Source organism: Olea europaea, chromosome 19 (assembly GCF_002742605.1).
Source record: "Olea europaea var. sylvestris chromosome 19, O_europaea_v1, whole genome shotgun sequence".
In the NCBI taxonomy this organism is placed as follows: domain Eukaryota; kingdom Viridiplantae; phylum Streptophyta; class Magnoliopsida; order Lamiales; family Oleaceae; genus Olea; species Olea europaea.
Genome location: NC_036255.1, coordinates 2,559,429 through 2,578,504, shown reverse-complemented (window position 1 = coordinate 2,578,504; position 19,076 = coordinate 2,559,429). Strand labels below are relative to the sequence as shown.

Below are 19,076 nucleotides of genomic sequence, written 5' to 3'. Positions count from 1 at the left end.
TTTTTTTTATCATATTTTAATTAATAAAAGTTAAAAACTCTCCAAATATTTCAATTAACAATATTATACTATTATCTAATATTATTGATTATGCGAAAATTATGTGGAAAGTATAATATAAGTTTCAAAATGAAAAAACTATATGTAATAAATTATGCGATAATATATAAAATATATTATATTATTATAACAATTTGGATCGGGCTGTTATCGGATTGTATTGACCTATATCCATATTTGCTTCTTTTAGTTAACGGATTATCGGATTCGAATCTAGATCGAGTTATCGAACTGAAATTCTAAATCCATATCCTATTAATTTCATCAGATTTGGATCAAAATTCAATCCATTGACAACCCTAAACTTACTGTATAGTACAGGTTTGGAGATATTGGCATTTCCTTGTAATCAGTTTGGCTCTCAAGAACCTGGCACAAATGAAGAGATTCGAGAGTTTGTGTGCACCCGCTTTAAGGCTGAATATCCTGTATTTGACAAGGTAAGAATTACATAGGGAATGTTTTACAAAATTTCCGTAAATTAAGTACTTTGTATTTGACAAGGTAAGAATTACATAGGGAATGTTTTACAAAATTTCCGTAAATTAAGTACTTTTTGATGAAGTAATCTGAACCATGATGAACTGCTTTCATATCATTGTTCATTAGCGAGTATTAGCAGGACGGAGCCAGGATTTTATTCAAATGGGGGGACTAATTTAACTGATAATAAAAAATTTGTTGCAAGACCATAACACAAAGATATTAAAAATAAAAATGCTACAACATTTTCTTTAATGCGTACAGAACAGATGTTCACCATCATTTTCTTACAAAAATGTTTCTATCATGACCTTATTATCAATATGATGAATATTGTTCTGCAAATATACCCAACCAAACCATTATTCATTGGGCCATTGATTCATCATAGTGCTTGTAGAAGAAAATACTATCTCTATGATATAAGTAACAACAGCGTCAAAATTAAAAGCTTGTAAATTAATAACTTTTCCACACGAACAAACTCAATCAGCAAAACGAGTATAACTTTTCGAAATTAAAATAAAATTATACAATATATTAAAAAGTTCAAATAAGAAGACCAAAAAGAGGGTTGGCATTTGATAGAAGTTAAGAAAAGTTTCGAGGGGGTAAATTAAAAAGTCACGTATTGATAGTATGAGACTTGAGCGTTGGGGGTGAATCTGATTATAAGTAATCAAATGTTACTATGATGGAACTGTATTTTTCTAGGCACTGCGTGATTGGTGGGTGGGTGGGGTTATTTTCAAACCTAATTTATTTCCAACCTAACGTGGTTCGGCCACGAAGTATTACAGTGCTTGTGTTGAATATTAGAAAACAGTTTTCTGTCATTGTTTGCATTGTTAGGTCGCTCTCATGGTATGATTGAAGAAAAGGAGGTTAAAATTACTTTCGAGCATAGTCAGATACTGCATTTATGCATATACTTATGTATAACTGCTTAAGAATTTGATTGAGGCAATAGGTCTAGGTTTTTTTAACTGCTTTATATGCATAAATTAGTCGCTAGTAATTTGAACAATTTGTTTTAGAATATTAAGGTTTGGCATTTCTTTATTTTGCTTTTCCCATGAATCGATTTGAATACATGATTTTCTTTTGATTATTCAGGTTGATGTAAATGGTTCCAATGCTTCTCCAATATATAAATACCTGAAGTCGAGCAAAGGTGGGATTTTTGGGGACAGTATTAAGTGGAACTTCTCCAAGTTCCTTGTTGACAAAGATGGCCATGTTGTTGACCGCTATGCTCCCACCACATCTCCTCTTAGCATCGAGGTAAAGCGTTTATGCTTTGACGTGGCAATCTCAAGTCTATGTAACGGTTGTGTGTGTTTAACAATGTGGAGCCTAATTATACTTTTCAAAATTATTTCATCAAAACTTCAAAAAATAAAAATAATAAAATAAAAAATTATACTGGGTATATTGGACATGCTTATCTTTGTACTAGGTAGCCTAAATTTCCTGCCTGATAGGAAAGAATTAGAAATCGTTTCGCTTAGAGATAAAACCGAGAAAGTGCGAGGAAAAACCCTATAATCTTACGCTTCATTATATAGTGAAAAATCACATTGAGGGCGAAGCACTATAAATTTGTGTTTGCACGTGTGTCTGTTTTTCAGTGTGTTTACTATTTGTGGCTCAATCTGTAAACAGTAAACGTGTAATAAGACAGCTGAGTATGGTTCCTTTACTTGTTTGCAGAAGGATATAAAGAAGCTGCTGGAAAAGGTGAAGTAACGACTATGGTTGTCTTGTTCTGAACTTCATTTGCTAATAAACATCCTAATGAGGATTCTTGGGAGGGTTCTTTTTGAGTATTTACATATAGTTTGGAATGAAACTCCTTTAAAAGTTGTTCTTGGTGTACCTTTGCGAGAGTTTCTTGCGTTGATTAAGATCGGATTTGTGTATATCCTGCAATTCTCTTTCGATTAGTCTGGTTATTAATTAATTTTACTTGTAAGTAGTATAAATCCCATTATGATATGTCTTATTGATGACGAAGACATTTTCACTCGATCCTTAGATGTGCAAGTCAAGCTGGGAAACTCAACCGATTTGTTGTCCACTTCGGACATATCAATGGTGATAGTTTGGTTTAGGTTTCAATAGTTAAAAACGAATTGAATCCAAACTGAATTTTTTTCTTTTTAAATGAGGAAGATGGATCATAGCGTCTATTTTCACGTGAGAATTATTTTTTTAAACTTATACGAAAAATTTACTTGTTAAAGAGTGAATTGATTTTCGTGAAATCATTTCATTTAATTGTTTAAATAGTAAAAAAAGATAAACTGTGACCCAAAGCAGGACGAGCTGCAAAAAATTAATATTGAGTTGAAAAGTAATATAGTTTGATTTTATTTAGGATTTTTCCATTTTTGTTCTAAATGATATTTTTGTGCATAGATTAAAATCTGATATATTTGTTTCCTTTTTCTAATTTAAAGCATGTTTGGAAACATTTATGAACGGTTTAAATGGTTTATAAATAAAAATATAAAAAATGCTATTCGCAGCGAAAACTACCAGCAGTCATCCTATGTGGCGTACATTGACAGTTTTTCATTTGATGTATAATTTAAAAAATAACTACTATATCTATATATCAAATATCAAATTGTCAAGTGTACGTTATATAGGGCCACTACTTACAGTCTTTATTTCGAATAGCATTATTCATAAAAATAAGTGATGAAAATGTAGAGAAATATGTCTGGTGATAGGAAATGTAAATGAAAAATGATTCGAATGTCATGATGAAATTAAATTAGGCACGTTAATCTACTTTGATTGAGCTCATTTCGTAGGATCACCTACAGACTGTTGTTGCACCAAGAAAATACACGTGTAAACATATGATTGGTTAAATAGGCAACATCTTTAAAGTCTTTAACTTTGATTGAGCTCATTTCGTAGAATCACCTACACACTGTTGTTGCACCAAGAAAATACACGTGTAAACATATGATTGGTTAAATAGGCAACATCTTTAAAGTCTTTCTTTCTGCAGTTTCATTTCAAGAATTCGAATCAAACTTCCATTTACAAATCTGGGAAAACCCAATTTTTTCGCTCAACCCCTTCACTGATTATCTAAGAAGAGATCAGAATGGCGTCTGAATCAGAGAAAGACCCAGCATCAGTCTTTGACTTCACTGTTAAGGTGCGATGAGAGGATATAGATAGACAAAGAGAGAGTTAGTTTGGGAACGATATTTCTGCTATTTATGTTTCGATTCTATTTTTCGATTGTGGGTTTAATTTTAACTTTTGCTTGTTTGGTACAAGGATTAAAAAGAAGCACACACACACAAAGTTAAAATTATGTTCAATCATTTCTATTCTATTATCTTTATGTATTAACTACTGATGACATGCCGAATAAATGAAGTCCACTTTGTCTCAGCTTCTTCAAACCCCCAATTTTCAAAATTGTTGTCTATAATGCCTTACACTTCAGTTATATCTTGAGTCCCATTTTTGCTTGTTTTCCCCTTATTGGCACATTCAGCTAAATGGAAAACGAGTTCACAAAATATTAGTACCATAGCATTGGAAAATGGGCTCACTTAAGTGGTTATAAAATTGTACTGATTCGGGTTGATTGAACAAAAAAATGCCAAACCAACTGAAACTGTTGGTATGGGTTCACTTGGACATGTCAACATTTTGATTTGAACCGAAGGTTTGGATAGTTAAAAATCGAATGGAAGCGTAAAAATATTTTTTATGGTTGAACTTTACCTTGTTATCTTTTTTATTGTTGAATTTTGTATTATTTTCATTGCTTTAAGCTTATATTGGGACCAATATAATATAGGGGTAATTGCAGTCGAGACACCAAATCTTTTAAACACTTGTAGGCTTTTCTCAAACTTTTGATTTATTACAACCGTCACTCCTAATTTTGTCAAACATTGCAGGTGAGATCTCAAGGATGGAAAATATCTAATTTACCGTTATTTGACTGAAAAATTGAGTTTGACCATATTTTTAATATTTTATAAAGAGAAAAATAGTAACTTTCTATTTACCAAATTAAATAATTACATTTATTAAATTAAAAGATCGAAAAAAAGAAAAAAAAACTGTATCTTCTCCTTCCCTTTTCCCCAACTATCCCACCCCTATCCTAACCAAAATCGCCACCATCGCCGTTGCCCCCACAATCTCGCCCTTTACCTTTCACCCTCTAGTAACCAAACACCATGAATCACTATCTTTTTTCAGGTACATATTTCTCAAATCAAAAATTTTCCAAACCAATTATGCAAAGAGTCAGTAACAGCTCATCTGTATCCAAAAATAAAGGGCTGTTCGATAATGATTATGAGAATTAATTTTTTAACCGTTAGAGAGAAAAGTGAGTTTCACATATGAGTGAAGAAGTAAAAAATGATGGTTGATTTAGGGAAGTAACGGTCAAAAAATTGATTTTTGTGGGTGAAAAATCAGAAACAAATGGGGGCAAAGTCTTGTAAATAAATGATTGGGGTATGCCTAAAACTTCTACAACTCTTTCCCTATATCTCTCCCTCCATTTCTCTTTGGCCAAAGCAAAATTTTCACAACCCACAAGCAAAATGCTTTCGATACAACCATTTTTATGAAATAGATAATTTCAGTGATTCTAATTCCATTGGCCAAAAGGGGCCTAACACTGTTTTTATAGGCATTTTAAAGAAAATCACAAAGGAATAATAGAAGATGATGATGGCTATGGCGATTGGGTGGGGTGGCGATTGCAATGCAACGGCGTTGTGGTTGGTGGCTGATGGCACGGCCAGTTTTATAATCTCTGGTTTTGTAGTGGGTGATGGGAGAAGAGATACAAATTTCTCTTATTTTATTTTTTTCTTTTTTAATTTAATTAGGTAAATAGAACGTTACTATTTAATGTTAAAAACATGGTTGAACTCAATTTTTTGATCAATTAACCGTAGATTAGATGTTTTCCATCCATTGGGGGCCTCACCTGCAACGTTTGGAAATGTAAAGAGTAGCGATTGCAATAAATCAAAGATTTTGGAAAAGTATGCTAGTATTTGAAAGGTTTGGGGTCTCAGCTACAATTTTCCCTATAATATATTGTAGTTTAGAAAGTTTGAATTTTTGGTTGTGTTGAGATATAAACCAATATAATTATGTTTTAACTTGTTTAAAAGGCATTACTTTTACGCCCCTAGGTAAACTGTAGTTTGTAACCAAATTGAATTGCCAAAAATAGTTTGATCTGGTTTGAAAAGTGAAACGGTTTGATGTGGTTTGGAATTTTTCCAAAGCCTTAAAAATTGTTTGATTTAAAAATAGGTCAAAAGCCGTCCAAACCAAATGTTGTTAACCTCTTATTTGAACTTCATTTTGAATGAAAGAACCTTGGGTTTTTGAAGGTTCATGTTCTGAAAATTATTTGTGATTGGCAAAGCTAAGTAAGTCAAATTTACTGTTTAAGATAAATTTTGTTTTGAAACATTATTGTACAGGTTCGCTTTTCCATATAAGAAAAAGAAGAAAGGTTGCTTATCTAGCTAACAAAAACATATTTCATTTTGGAACTTAATTATTTACTTTCATATATAGCCCTTGTTTGAGCTCCATTAAAACCAAATTTTGGGGAAAAATGAATTTAGAATAGTGATTTTTTGAAGAATGTGTGGTAAAAAAAGAAGGAAAAGTTTTAAATTTATGTGGAATATTATTTTATTAGAAAATGTGTTGTTGAAAATGAGAAAAATGCATTTTGAATAAAATTGAGCCCATACAGCATAAACTTACTTATTAATAATTGTTTTACGCCTAGCCAAACCTGCGTAATGTATGATAACTAACTCCGGACGTGAATGCGCGCGCATATGATTGCATGCTCGGAATACGGATTTATCTGCACGCTTGGATGTTAATGAAGTCTTACATATAGTGCCGGCTATAAAAGTTGGATCACTACATGCTTATTTAATTGTTTGAAGATTTAATGTTCATCACTTGCAGGATGCTAACGGAAACAATGTGGATCTTAGCATGTATAAAGGAAAAATCCTACTGATTGTCAATGTTGCTTCTAAATGGTAAAATATGGTTTGTAAATCTTTCAGATTTTTTTCTCTACAAATTCGTTTGCTTCTTGTGCGATTCTGTGAAAAATTATGTGTTGCTTGGGAAATATGGGTGTCATCTAAAAATATGATGCTATCTTTTCGTACAAGTTTTATTCCTTAAATCATACTTGTCTGTCATTGACCTTTTCTTTTGTCTTTCATGTTCTTGTTAATCACGACAGTGGGATGACCAACTCAAATTACACCGAGCTAAATCAACTATATGAAAAGTACAAAGATCAAGGTATGCGTTTCAGACACAAACAGCGATACAGGATTTTCAGGCACATTTATAACTATTGACATATAATATGACAGACTGTAAACAGCCATCCCCTGTTTTTTCACAGTTCATTTGTGAAGCACGTTTGGCTAATCTTAAAAAGTTTACTTATTAGTGAATAAATAAGTTTGGCTTTTAAATTTTAAGCTTAGCAAAACATGTTCTAAGTTCTCTTGAGTGCTCGAATAACTTTTTCCCTTTTTTTCTAATTGTCCAAGAGCTTTTTTTTTTTGGGTAAAAAATCAATTTTTTTATGAGAAAATATTTTTTTCCACGTAATAGTTCGATTTGAAATTTTGTAGCCCGATCTTGGATCCAATTCTGGATCCGTCCCTTATTATTGTCAAGTATTAATTGAATGAAAAATCTATTTGAAATTTAAAATATTAATATTACGTGGCAAAATATAAATTAATGCATATAACAAGATTCTATGCTTTTCTCCAAAAAAGTGCATTCACAACGAAATGATCTGGACTGTTGAAATCCTACGAAATTTTCAAGACTGGATTGGACAATGGTACTCCCACGCGGCATAGCATCTTTTCGTCACGTGTAACTTATCGTCTTCGCATTCACGATTCATCCGTAAAAGCGAACCCAGCTAACTTTACTGCTTATTTCTTCGATTTTTGTAAGCCAATTGAAACGAGGTCTATATTTTCTTGCGTTTCCTCTCTTATTAATTCAACGAAGAGTTTATTGTGGGATTTGATATCATAATACACAATGGCAAGCCAACCCCAGTCCGTGCACGAATTCACTGTCAAGGTTTTAATTTTTCTTTTTTATTGTTAATCGTTTAGATAAAGATCATATATGTTTTTACATTTGCGAATATGTAGATTTGTTAAAGTGAGCTCTTGATGTTTAGGTAGGAGATCGAGTACAAGCTCTCGTATTTTCACAAATTTAATTGTCAATCTTGTAGGTACAGATATTTGCTTATATGAAGATTTGTTTGTGCTCGTACATTTCACAAGCTTTATTTGCCTGTATAGAATCTTTATATACTCTAATATCTTATTAAATATCATCGTTTGAGATTTTAGGACATTGGATTGATATTTGGCAATCTTTTGTTGAATGGTTTAATTCATTTCTTGATTTTCTTTGCATAGAATTTTATTTGGTTTGTGGTGAAATTCTTGTTTTCCAAGGATGAATGATGCTTTTTAAAGGGTGAAAGCAGGTAATTCACCATAGTAACCTTGGCTTCAAGGGGACAAAAACAAACAAGTGCTTCAAGAGAAACATAAACGGAATAGTTTTATGTTATGTTTGGTAGAGATGATTGCATAGTACCTGGCAATATTAAGTAAGAAAAATAAGTTAAAATCGTGTTCATTGTACTATCTGGTTCTTTCAACTACACGAGTTATGATATATGCATGTCTGTTTAGAGTTACAAGGGCTCTTATTATATTGAGGCGCACATGATAAGATAAGATACCAACCCCATGTCGGATTTTATATGCCCACATGACGAATATTTAAAAACTCCATTATCTCAGGATGCTAAAGGGGACAATGTTGATCTCAGCATTTACAAGGGAAAGGTTCTGCTGATTGTCAATGTTGCATCAATGTGGTATATAGTGGCTTCTTCTGAGTACTTTGTTTCCTTCTGCTTTGAAGAATCATAGAATGTTAAGCACCAAATAATAAAATGAAGATTCTGGTATTTGGTTGGTGTTCTGACTATTGTATGTTGCCGGGTAAAAAAAATAGTACAAAGCCCTCTCTTATGTGTGTAAATATGAGTCATCTTTGCTAATAATGGGTGTATACATGCTTTTGAGTTTATACTATATTATGGGTCATCAAATCTTGGACATATTTTGGAATATGTATTATTAGTCATTAGTTCGGATATGAATTTTGTTTTAAAACAAAATAACCTCATTATTCAGTCTAGTGATTTTCAGGAAAAATAAGATGTTTCTCAATTGACACCTGCATTCTATCACTATCTGGCGAGACTGTTTAATTTTTTTTGCCATCATAACAAAAGTTTGTCAATATATATTTATATGTTGCACCTTCTCCACATTAATCATTTTCTGAAGTGAGTATACATATGTGTTTCCTTTGTAATGAAATCTAAGACAATCCATATGGAGTATGTCGCTAATTATCGGTATCCTTGGTGGATAATTTCTTCTCCTGTGACTTCCGAAGTCAGAGAATCAGTTGAAATGTGTATTAGTATCAATAACCTGCTACAATTTTTTATTTTTTTAAAAATAAAGAATACCTATCTATTTTATATCCTGTCTTCTGCAGTGGTCTCGCCAATTCAAATTACACCGAGTTGTCCGAAATATATCAGAAGCACAAGGATCAAGGTATTGTAAAGCAACCATTTATTGAATATGACAATACATGTACCCATTGACAGCGATCAATTTCCATATGGTTCTAGGCTTCTTTATAATTTTCATGTAACTACCCTGCTTCTATTCTTCAATTTTCCTATATTTACGGTTCTCTACTTTGACAGGGTATAACTCCTGGAATTAACTTCTTAAGGCCAACAAATCCTGCTTCATATCCGATTTGTTATGTTATTGGATATCCGATCTTATAGTCCGATTTGAAATTGAAGAAATTAAGAAGATAAAAATTTTATATTAGTCAATTTCTAAGCCCTAGAATTAAAAGGTCCATATAGTTTTTTACCCAATTCTTGGCCCACCTATTACAAATTGCAAATCCTGTGATATTCTAGTGAGTATTAGACGTGGGAAGTTGAAAACAATGAAAGTAACTCCAACTATTGGCCCCTTTGGTTGTTTAATTTATAAAATAATTAATTTTTTTTATCATATTTTAATTAATAAAAGTTAAAAACTCTCCAAATATTTCAATTAACAATATTATACTATTATCTAATATTATTGATTATGCGAAAATTATGTGGAAAGTATAATATAAGTTTCAAAATGAAAAAACTATATGTAATAAATTATGCGATAATATATAAAATATATTATATTATTATAACAATTTGGATCGGGCTGTTATCGGATTGTATTGACCTATATCCATATTTGCTTCTTTTAGTTAACGGATTATCGGATTCGAATCTAGATCGAGTTATCGAACTGAAATTCTAAATCCATATCCTATTAATTTCATCAGATTTGGATCAAAATTCAATCCATTGACAACCCTAAACTTACTGTATAGTACAGGTTTGGAGATATTGGCATTTCCTTGTAATCAGTTTGGCTCTCAAGAACCTGGCACAAATGAAGAGATTCGAGAGTTTGTGTGCACCCGCTTTAAGGCTGAATATCCTGTATTTGACAAGGTAAGAATTACATAGGGAATGTTTTACAAAATTTCCGTAAATTAAGTACTTTGTATTTGACAAGGTAAGAATTACATAGGGAATGTTTTACAAAATTTCCGTAAATTAAGTACTTTGTATTTGACAAGGTAAGAATTACATAGGGAATGTTTTACAAAATTTCCGTAAATTAAGTACTTTGTATTTGACAAGGTAAGAATTACATAGGGAATGTTTTACAAAATTTCCGTAAATTAAGTACTTTTTGATGAAGTAATCTGAACCATGATGAACTGCTTTCATATCATTGTTCATTAGCGAGTATTAGCAGGACGGAGCCAGGATTTTATTCAAATGGGGGGACTAATTTAACTGATAATAAAAAATTTGTTGCAAGACCATAACACAAAGATATTAAAAATAAAAATGCTACAACATTTTCTTTAATGCGTACAGAACAGATGTTCACCATCATTTTCTTACAAAAATGTTTCTATCATGACCTTATTATCAATATGATGAATATTGTTCTGCAAATATACCCAACCAAACCATTATTCATTGGGCCATTGATTCATCATAGTGCTTGTAGAAGAAAATACTATCTCTATGATATAAGTAACAACAGCGTCAAAATTAAAAGCTTGTAAATTAATAACTTTTCCACACGAACAAACTCAATCAGCAAAACGAGTATAACTTTTCGAAATTAAAATAAAATTATACAATATATTAAAAAGTTCAAATAAGAAGACCAAAAAGAGGGTTGGCATTTGATAGAAGTTAAGAAAAGTTTCGAGGGGGTAAATTAAAAAGTCACGTATTGATAGTATGAGACTTGAGCGTTGGGGGTGAATCTGATTATAAGTAATCAAATGTTACTATGATGGAACTGTATTTTTCTAGGCACTGCGTGATTGGTGGGTGGGTGGGGTTATTTTCAAACCTAATTTATTTCCAACCTAACGTGGTTCGGCCACGAAGTATTACAGTGCTTGTGTTGATTATTAGAAAACAGTTTTCTGTCATTGTTTGCATTGTTAGGTCGCTCTCATGGTATGATTGAAGAAAAGGAGGTTAAAATTACTTTCGAGCATAGTCAGATACTGCATTTATGCATATACTTATGTATAACTGCTTAAGAATTTGATTGAGGCAATAGGTCTAGGTTTTTTTAACTGCTTTATATGCATAAATTAGTCGCTAGTAATTTGAACAATTTGTTTTAGAATATTAAGGTTTGGCATTTCTTTATTTTGCTTTTCCCATGAATCGATTTGAATACATGATTTTCTTTTGATTATTCAGGTTGATGTAAATGGTTCCAATGCTTCTCCAATATATAAATACCTGAAGTCGAGCAAAGGTGGGATTTTTGGGGACAGTATTAAGTGGAACTTCTCCAAGTTCCTTGTTGACAAAGATGGCCATGTTGTTGACCGCTATGCTCCCACCACATCTCCTCTTAGCATCGAGGTAAAGCGTTTATGCTTTGACGTGGCAATCTCAAGTCTATGTAACGGTTGTGTGTGTTTAACAATGTGGAGCCTAATTATACTTTTCAAAATTATTTCATCAAAACTTCAAAAAATAAAAATAATAAAATAAAAAATTATACTGGGTATATTGGACATGCTTATCTTTGTACTAGGTAGCCTAAATTTCCTGCCTGATAGGAAAGAATTAGAAATCGTTTCGCTTAGAGATAAAACAGAGAAAGTGCGAGGAAAAACCCTATAATCTCACGCTTCATTATATAGTGAAAAATCACATTGAGGGCGAAGCACTATAAATTTGTGTTTGCACGTGTGTCTGTTTTTCAGTGTGTTTACTATTTATGGCTCAATCTGTAAACAGTAAACGTGTAATAAGACAACTGAGTATGGTTCCTTTACTTGTTTGCAGAAGGATATAAAGAAGCTGCTGGAAAAGGTGAAGTAACGACTATGGTTGTCTTGTTCTGAACTTCATTTGCTAATAAACATCCTAATGAGGATTCTTGGGAGGGTTCTGTTTGAGTATTTACATATAGTTTGGAATGAAACCTTTAAAAGTTGTTCTTGGTGTACTTTTGCGAGAGTTTCTTGCGTTGTTTAAGATCGGATTTGCGTATATCCTGCAATTCTCTTTCGATTAGTCTGGTTATTAATTAATTTTACTTGTAAGTAGTATAAATCCCATTATGATATGTCTTATTGATGACGAAGACATTTTCACTCGATCCTTAGATGTGCAAGGCAAGCTGGGGAACTCAACCGATTTGTTGTCCACTTCGGACATATCAATAGTGATAGTTTGGCTTAGGTTTCAATAGTTAAAAACGAATTGAATCCAAACTGAATTTTTTCTTTTTAAATGAGGAAGATGGATCATAGCATCTATTTTCATGTGAGAATTTATTTTTTTCAACTTATACGAAAAATTTACTTGTTAAAGAGTGAATCGATTTTTGTGAAATCATTTCATTTAATTCTTTAAATAGTAAAAAAAGATAAACTGTGACCCAAAGCAGGACGAGCTGCAAAAAATTAATATTGAGTTGAAAAGTAAAATAGTTTGATTTTATTTAGGATTTTTCCATTTTTGTTCTAAATGATATTTTTGTGCATAGATTGAAATCTGATATATTTGTTTCCTTTATCTAATTTAAAGCATGTTTGGGAACATTTATGAACGTTTTAAATGGTTTATAAATAAAAATAAGTGCTGAATATGTAGGGAAATATGTCTGGTGATAGGAAATGTAAATGAAAAATGATTCGAATGTCATGATGAAATTAAATTAGGCACGTTAATCTACTTTGATTGAGCTCATTTCATAGGATCACCCACAGACTGTTGTTGCACCAAGAAAATACACGTGTAAACATATGATTGGTTAAATAGGCAACATCTTTAAAGTCTTTCTTTCTGCAGTTTCATTTCAAGAATTCGAATCAAACTTCCATTTACAAATCTGGGAAAACCCCATTTTTTTCGCTTAACCCCTTCGCTGATTATCTAAGAAGAAATCAGAATGGCGTCTGAAGCAGAGAAAGACCCAGCATCAGTCTTTGACTTCACTGTTAAGGTGCGATGAGAGAATATAGATAGAGAGAGTTTGTTTGGGAACGATATTTCTGCTATTTATGTTTCGATTCTATTTATCGATTGTGGGTTTAATTTTAACTTTTGCTTGTTTGGTACAAGGATTAAAAAGAAGCACACACACACAAAGTTAAAATTGTGTTCAATCATTTCTATTCTATTATCTTTATGTATTAACTACTGATGACATGCCGAATAAATGAAGTCCACTTTGTCTCAGCTTCTTCAAACCCCCAATTTTCAAAATTGTTGTCTATAATGCCTTACACTTCAGTTATATCTTGAGTCCCATTTTTGCTTGTTTTCCCCTTATTGGCACATTCAGCTAAATGGAAAACGAGTTCACAAAATATTAGTACCATAGCATTGGAAAATGGGCTCACTTAAGTGGTTATAAAATTGTACTGATTCGGGTTGATTGAACAAAAAAATGCCAAACCAAACTGAAACTGTTGGTATGGGTTCACTTGGACATGTCAACATTTTGATTTGAACCGAAGGTTTGGATAGTTAAAAATCGAATGGAAGCGTAAAAATATTTTTTATGGTTGAACTTTACCTTGTTATCTTTTTTATTGTTGAATTTTGTATTATTTTCATTGCTTTAAGCTTATATTGGGACCAATATAATATAGGGGTAATTGCAGTCGAGACACCAAATCTTTTAAACACTTGTAGGCTTTTCTCAAACTTTTGATTTATTACAACCGTCACTCCTAATTTTGTCAAACATTGCAGGTGAGATCTCAAGGATGGAAAATATCTAATTTACCGTTATTTGACTGAAAAATTGAGTTTGACCATATTTTTAATATTTTATAAAGAGAAAAATAGTAACTTTCTATTTACCAAATTAAATAATTACATTTATTAAATTAAAAGATCGAAAAAAAGAAAAAAAAACTGTATCTTCTCCTTCCCTTTTCCCCAACTATCCCACCCCTATCCTAACCAAAATCGCCACCATCGCCGTTGCCCCCACAATCTCGCCCTTTACCTTTCACCCTCTAGTAACCAAACACCATGAATCACTATCTTTTTTCAGGTACATATTTCTCAAATCAAAAATTTTCCAAACCAATTATGCAAAGAGTCAGTAACAGCTCATCTGTATCCAAAAATAAAGGGCTGTTCGATAATGATTATGAGAATTAATTTTTTAACCGTTAGAGAGAAAAGTGAGTTTCACATATGAGTGAAGAAGTAAAAAATGATGGTTGATTTAGGGAAGTAACGGTCAAAAAATTGATTTTTGTGGGTGAAAAATCAGAAACAAATGGGGGCAAAGTCTTGTAAATAAATGATTGGGGTATGCCTAAAACTTCTACAACTCTTTCCCTATATCTCTCCCTCCATTTCTCTTTGGCCAAAGCAAAATTTTCACAACCCACAAGCAAAATGCTTTCGAGACAACCATTTTTATGAAATAGATAATTTCAGTGATTCTAATTCCATTGGCCAAAAGGGGCCTAACACTATTTTTATAGGCATTTTAAAGAAAATCACAAAGGAATAATAGAAGATGATGATGGCTATGGCGATTGGGTGGGGTGGCGATTGCAATGCAACGGCGTTGTGGTTGGTGGCTGATGGCACGGCCAGTTTTATAATCTCTGGTTTTGTAGTGGGTGATGGGAGAAGAGATACAAATTTCTCTTATTTTATTTTTTTCTTTTTTAATTTAATTAGGTAAATAGAACGTTACTATTTAATGTTAAAAACATGGTTGAACTCAATTTTTTGATCAATTAACCGTAGATTAGATGTTTTCCATCCATTGGGGGCCTCACCTGCAACGTTTGGAAATGTAAAGAGTAGCGATTGCAATAAATCAAAGATTTTGGAAAAGTATGCTAGTATTTGAAAGGTTTGGGGTCTCAGCTACAATTTTCCCTATAATATATTGTAGTTTAGAAAGTTTGAATTTTTGGTTGTGTTGAGATATAAACCAATATAATTATGTTTTAACTTGTTTAAAAGGCATTACTTTTACGCCCCTAGGTAAACTGTAGTTTGTAACCAAATTGAATTGCCAAAAATAGTTTGATCTGGTTTGAAAAGTGAAACGGTTTGATGTGGTTTGGAATTTTTCCAAAGCCTTAAAAATTGTTTGATTTAAAAATAGGTCAAAAGCCGTCCAAACCAAATGTTGTTAACCTCTTATTTGAACTTCATTTTGAATGAAAGAACCTTGGGTTTTTGAAGGTTCATGTTCTGAAAATTATTTGTGATTGGCAAAGCTAAGTAAGTCAAATTTACTGTTTAAGATAAATTTTGTTTTGAAACATTATTGTACAGGTTCGCTTTTCCATATAAGAAAAAGAAGAAAGGTTGCTTATCTAGCTAACAAAAACATATTTCATTTTGGAACTTAATTATTTACTTTCATATATAGCCCTTGTTTGAGCTCCATTAAAACCAAATTTTGGGGAAAAATGAATTTAGAATAGTGATTTTTTGAAGAATGTGTGGTAAAAAAAGAAGGAAAAGTTTTAAATTTACGTGGAATATTATTTTATGTTACATATAAGAAAAAGAAGAAAGGTTGCTTATCTAGCTAACAAAAACATATTTCATTTTGGAACTTAATTATTTACTTTCATAAATAGCCCTTGTTTGAGCTCCATTAAAACCAAATTTTGGGGAAAAATGAATTTAGAATAGTGATTTTTTGAAGAATGTGTGGTAAAAAAAGAAGGAAAAGTTTTAAATTTATGTGGAATATTATTTTATTAGAAAATGTGTTGTTGAAAATGAGAAAAATGCATTTTGAATAAAATTGAGCCCATACAGCATAAACTTACTTATTAATAATTGTTTTACGCCTAGCCAAACCTGCGTAATGTATGATAACTAACTCCGGACGTGAATGCGCGCGCATATGATTGCATGCTCGGAATACGGATTTATCTGCACGCTTGGATGTTAATGAAGTCTTACATATAGTGCCGGCTATAAAAGTTGGATCACTACATGCTTATTTAATTGTTTGAAGATTTAATGTTCATCACTTGCAGGATGCTAACGGAAACAATGTGGATCTTAGCATGTATAAAGGAAAAATCCTACTGATTGTCAATGTTGCTTCTAAATGGTAAAATATGGTTTGTAAATCTTTCAGATTTTTTTCTCTACAAATTCGTTTGCTTCTTGTGCGATTCTGTGAAAAATTATGTGTTGCTTGGGAAATATGGGTGTCATCTAAAAATATGATGCTATCTTTTCGTACAAGTTTTATTCCTTAAATCATACTTGTCTGTCATTGACCTTTTCTTTTGTCTTTCATGTTCTTGTTAATCACGACAGTGGGATGACCAACTCAAATTACACCGAGCTAAATCAACTATATGAAAAGTACAAAGATCAAGGTATGCGTTTCAGACACAAACAGCGATACAGGATTTTCAGGCACATTTATAACTATTGACATATAATATGACAGACTGTAAACAGCCATCCCCTGTTTTTTCACAGTTCATTTGTGAAGCACGTTTGGCTAATCTTAAAAAGTTTACTTATTAGTGAATAAATAAGTTTGGCTTTTAAATTTTAAGCTTAGCAAAACATGTTCTAAGTTCTCTTGAGTGCTCGAATAACTTTTTCCCTTTTTTTCTAATTGTCTAGTGTCTACATTTTAGTGATATCAGATTTGGCATTCTGGTGCAATGCCTGAAATATTTATCAGATGTAGAAGTATCAACTGGGAGTAATTTCTTTTGCAAATAATGCATTTTCTATTTTTTTTTTCCTTTGTTAAACGACAATGTTGAAGACAACTCTCATTTTAACTCAGGGCTGGAGATCCTGGCATTTCCGTGCAATCAGTTTGGTGAAGAAGAACCAGGAAGCAATGAACAGATTGTAGACTTTGTCTGCAGCCGATTTAAGTCCGAATTTCCCGTCTTCGGTAAGGTAAATCCAAATATAACCATGAATTAATTTACTGAACCTCAATACACAAGTTGGTTTTTAGCTGCTGCTTTACATCATCTCCATATTAAGCTTTAGATCAAAGAGAATAATGTTAATAATATGTTAGTAAGTGTTACCCAAGTTCTTTAGGTATGTTGTGTTCTTGAGACTCAGACAATGCCTTTTTCCCCCTTCTCATTGAGGCCAAGGTTAAATATCTTCCTTTTCCCCTTGGTTTTGTATATGCCTAATGAAGGTTCAACAAAGGAACTTACATCCAATTTCTGAATCCCTCTCGTTTCTTTCTCTTTTCGTTTTGAAGAAAAAACCAACAGATTTGTTGAGATTCAACAAGAATTCATGGATGTTTTCACCCCAATACGAAGTTATTACACTAGCCAGCCCACTTCACCTGTACTTGAGAATTTTCAAGTTGGCAACAGAATTCATTTGATTGGATTGTGGCTTTAGAAACAAAGAACTAATCCGAACATCCCTGCTCTTTTACATCCATCTGCATGTTTTCCCCTTCTCCTTTAGTCATATCTGATTCCACTAGAACTCAAACAGTCACTTGAAATAACTGAAACTGTCTAAAATTGAAGCACTTGTTTTAAAAAAAAGTTATATTAATTACTTGGATTATCAAACCAAGACATGGGTTGTGAGAGAGTGGGATTCAGAGCTACCAACTTCACATTAATTCTGAAGATAACGAAACCTTGCTGCTCTTTGGTTGAAGCTTGCTAAAAGCTGAAGGACTATTCTACTATTTAAAGGCTCTCAGCAAAATATAAGCACGCAATCTAATAGGATATATTGTATTAGTATGGCATTTTCTTGATTATGCTTCACTGGCTGTCCTGTATTAGATTGAAGTGAATGGGGATAATGCTGCTCCACTTTACAAGTTCTTGAAGCTGGGAAAGTGGGGAATTTTTGGAGACGAAATTCAATGGAACTTTGCTAAGTTCTTGGTCGATAAGAATGGGCAGGCTGTTGATCGTTATTATCCCACCACGTCATCTCTCACCATTGAGGTATAAGACACTTAAAAATCTAATGATTATATTTGCTTTTTCATCTTTTTAATATGTCCTCTCACTTCGATCAGACATTTTCAGAATTTGTTAATATTACAGAGTCAAATGATTCTTCCAATCCTCGTGCATTATATATAGTTAGTTATATATCTATCCCTTGTGATCTTATTGCAGAGAGATGTGAGGAAGCTTTTGGCGCTGTCTTGAATGCTATGATATTAAGGAATCAGGGACGGTGTTGAAACCGTGGAACAGCTGATTCTATCCCCTTTCTCCCATTTGCTTTTCTTTCAAGAAATCGCGGATAGACAGTGTAGATTTAAATTCCGGACTGGAAAATTTAGTTCCGTGACTGGCCAAGAAAGCCATTGTAAGTTTGCAGCAGTAAGATTTTTAAGTTTGAGATTTTGCTTCAAGCTAATATTAAGCCCGCTTTTAGTTTTGTTAATAATCGTATTTTGATAAAAATTGATAAAATATGTGACTAAAAAATTGATAAAAGTTGTAGATTCCATAAAATGTGTGGTTAAAAACGAGTTTGGAGAAAAGAAGTTTTAAAAATAGGAGTCCGACATGAGCTAAATGTAACGTGGAGTTCTAATAATCTAATTGAGATTCAGAGAGATCCCACAAGTTTACTAGGAGTCGGATCAATTTCCGACGAATATAATCCTCTACGGTTGCTACTCAAGAACCTAGTAATGGAGTTTTGTTACAAAATTGTTAGCAGTTCACAATGGGATGATGCTCAGGCGCCTTCCATTTACAACTACACGTATATGCAAAAATTTCCATGCGTTGCC

The 19,076-nt window shown here is 32.4% G+C and overlaps 4 protein-coding genes across 4 annotated transcripts; all 4 read left to right on the top strand.

Moving 5' to 3' along the window:
- Positions 1-254: 254 nt before the first annotated feature.
- Positions 255-2,536, top strand: LOC111368919 (probable phospholipid hydroperoxide glutathione peroxidase; the record flags this gene model as incomplete). Its single annotated transcript, XM_022990426.1, has 3 exons — positions 255-500; positions 1,660-1,827; positions 2,257-2,536. Coding segments are annotated over 3 exons (450 nt in total), but the record flags the coding sequence as incomplete, so codon positions are not given.
- Positions 2,537-3,562: 1,026 nt separating this feature from the next.
- On the top strand, positions 3,563-7,144 carry LOC111368486 (probable phospholipid hydroperoxide glutathione peroxidase). The gene is made up of 3 exons (XM_022989740.1): positions 3,563-3,721; positions 6,547-6,623; positions 6,836-7,144. Exons 1-3 carry the CDS (start codon positions 3,668-3,670, stop codon positions 6,954-6,956), a joined length of 252 nt encoding a protein of 83 aa, XP_022845508.1. The 5' UTR covers positions 3,563-3,667; the 3' UTR covers positions 6,957-7,144.
- Positions 7,145-7,443: 299 nt separating this feature from the next.
- On the top strand, positions 7,444-12,389 carry LOC111368485 (probable phospholipid hydroperoxide glutathione peroxidase). Its single transcript, XM_022989739.1, has 6 exons — positions 7,444-7,707; positions 8,451-8,527; positions 9,223-9,284; positions 10,134-10,252; positions 11,540-11,707; positions 12,137-12,389. Exons 1-6 carry the CDS (start codon positions 7,666-7,668, stop codon positions 12,170-12,172), a joined length of 504 nt encoding a protein of 167 aa, XP_022845507.1. The 5' UTR covers positions 7,444-7,665; the 3' UTR covers positions 12,173-12,389.
- Positions 12,390-13,145: 756 nt separating this feature from the next.
- On the top strand, positions 13,146-18,724 carry LOC111368484 (probable glutathione peroxidase 8). Its single transcript, XM_022989738.1, has 6 exons — positions 13,146-13,301; positions 16,336-16,412; positions 16,625-16,686; positions 17,112-17,230; positions 18,103-18,270; positions 18,448-18,724. The coding sequence occupies exons 1-6, from the start codon at positions 13,248-13,250 to the stop codon at positions 18,478-18,480; spliced, it is 513 nt and encodes a 170-aa protein (XP_022845506.1). The 5' UTR covers positions 13,146-13,247; the 3' UTR covers positions 18,481-18,724.
- The last annotated feature ends 352 nt before the right edge of the window (positions 18,725-19,076 follow it).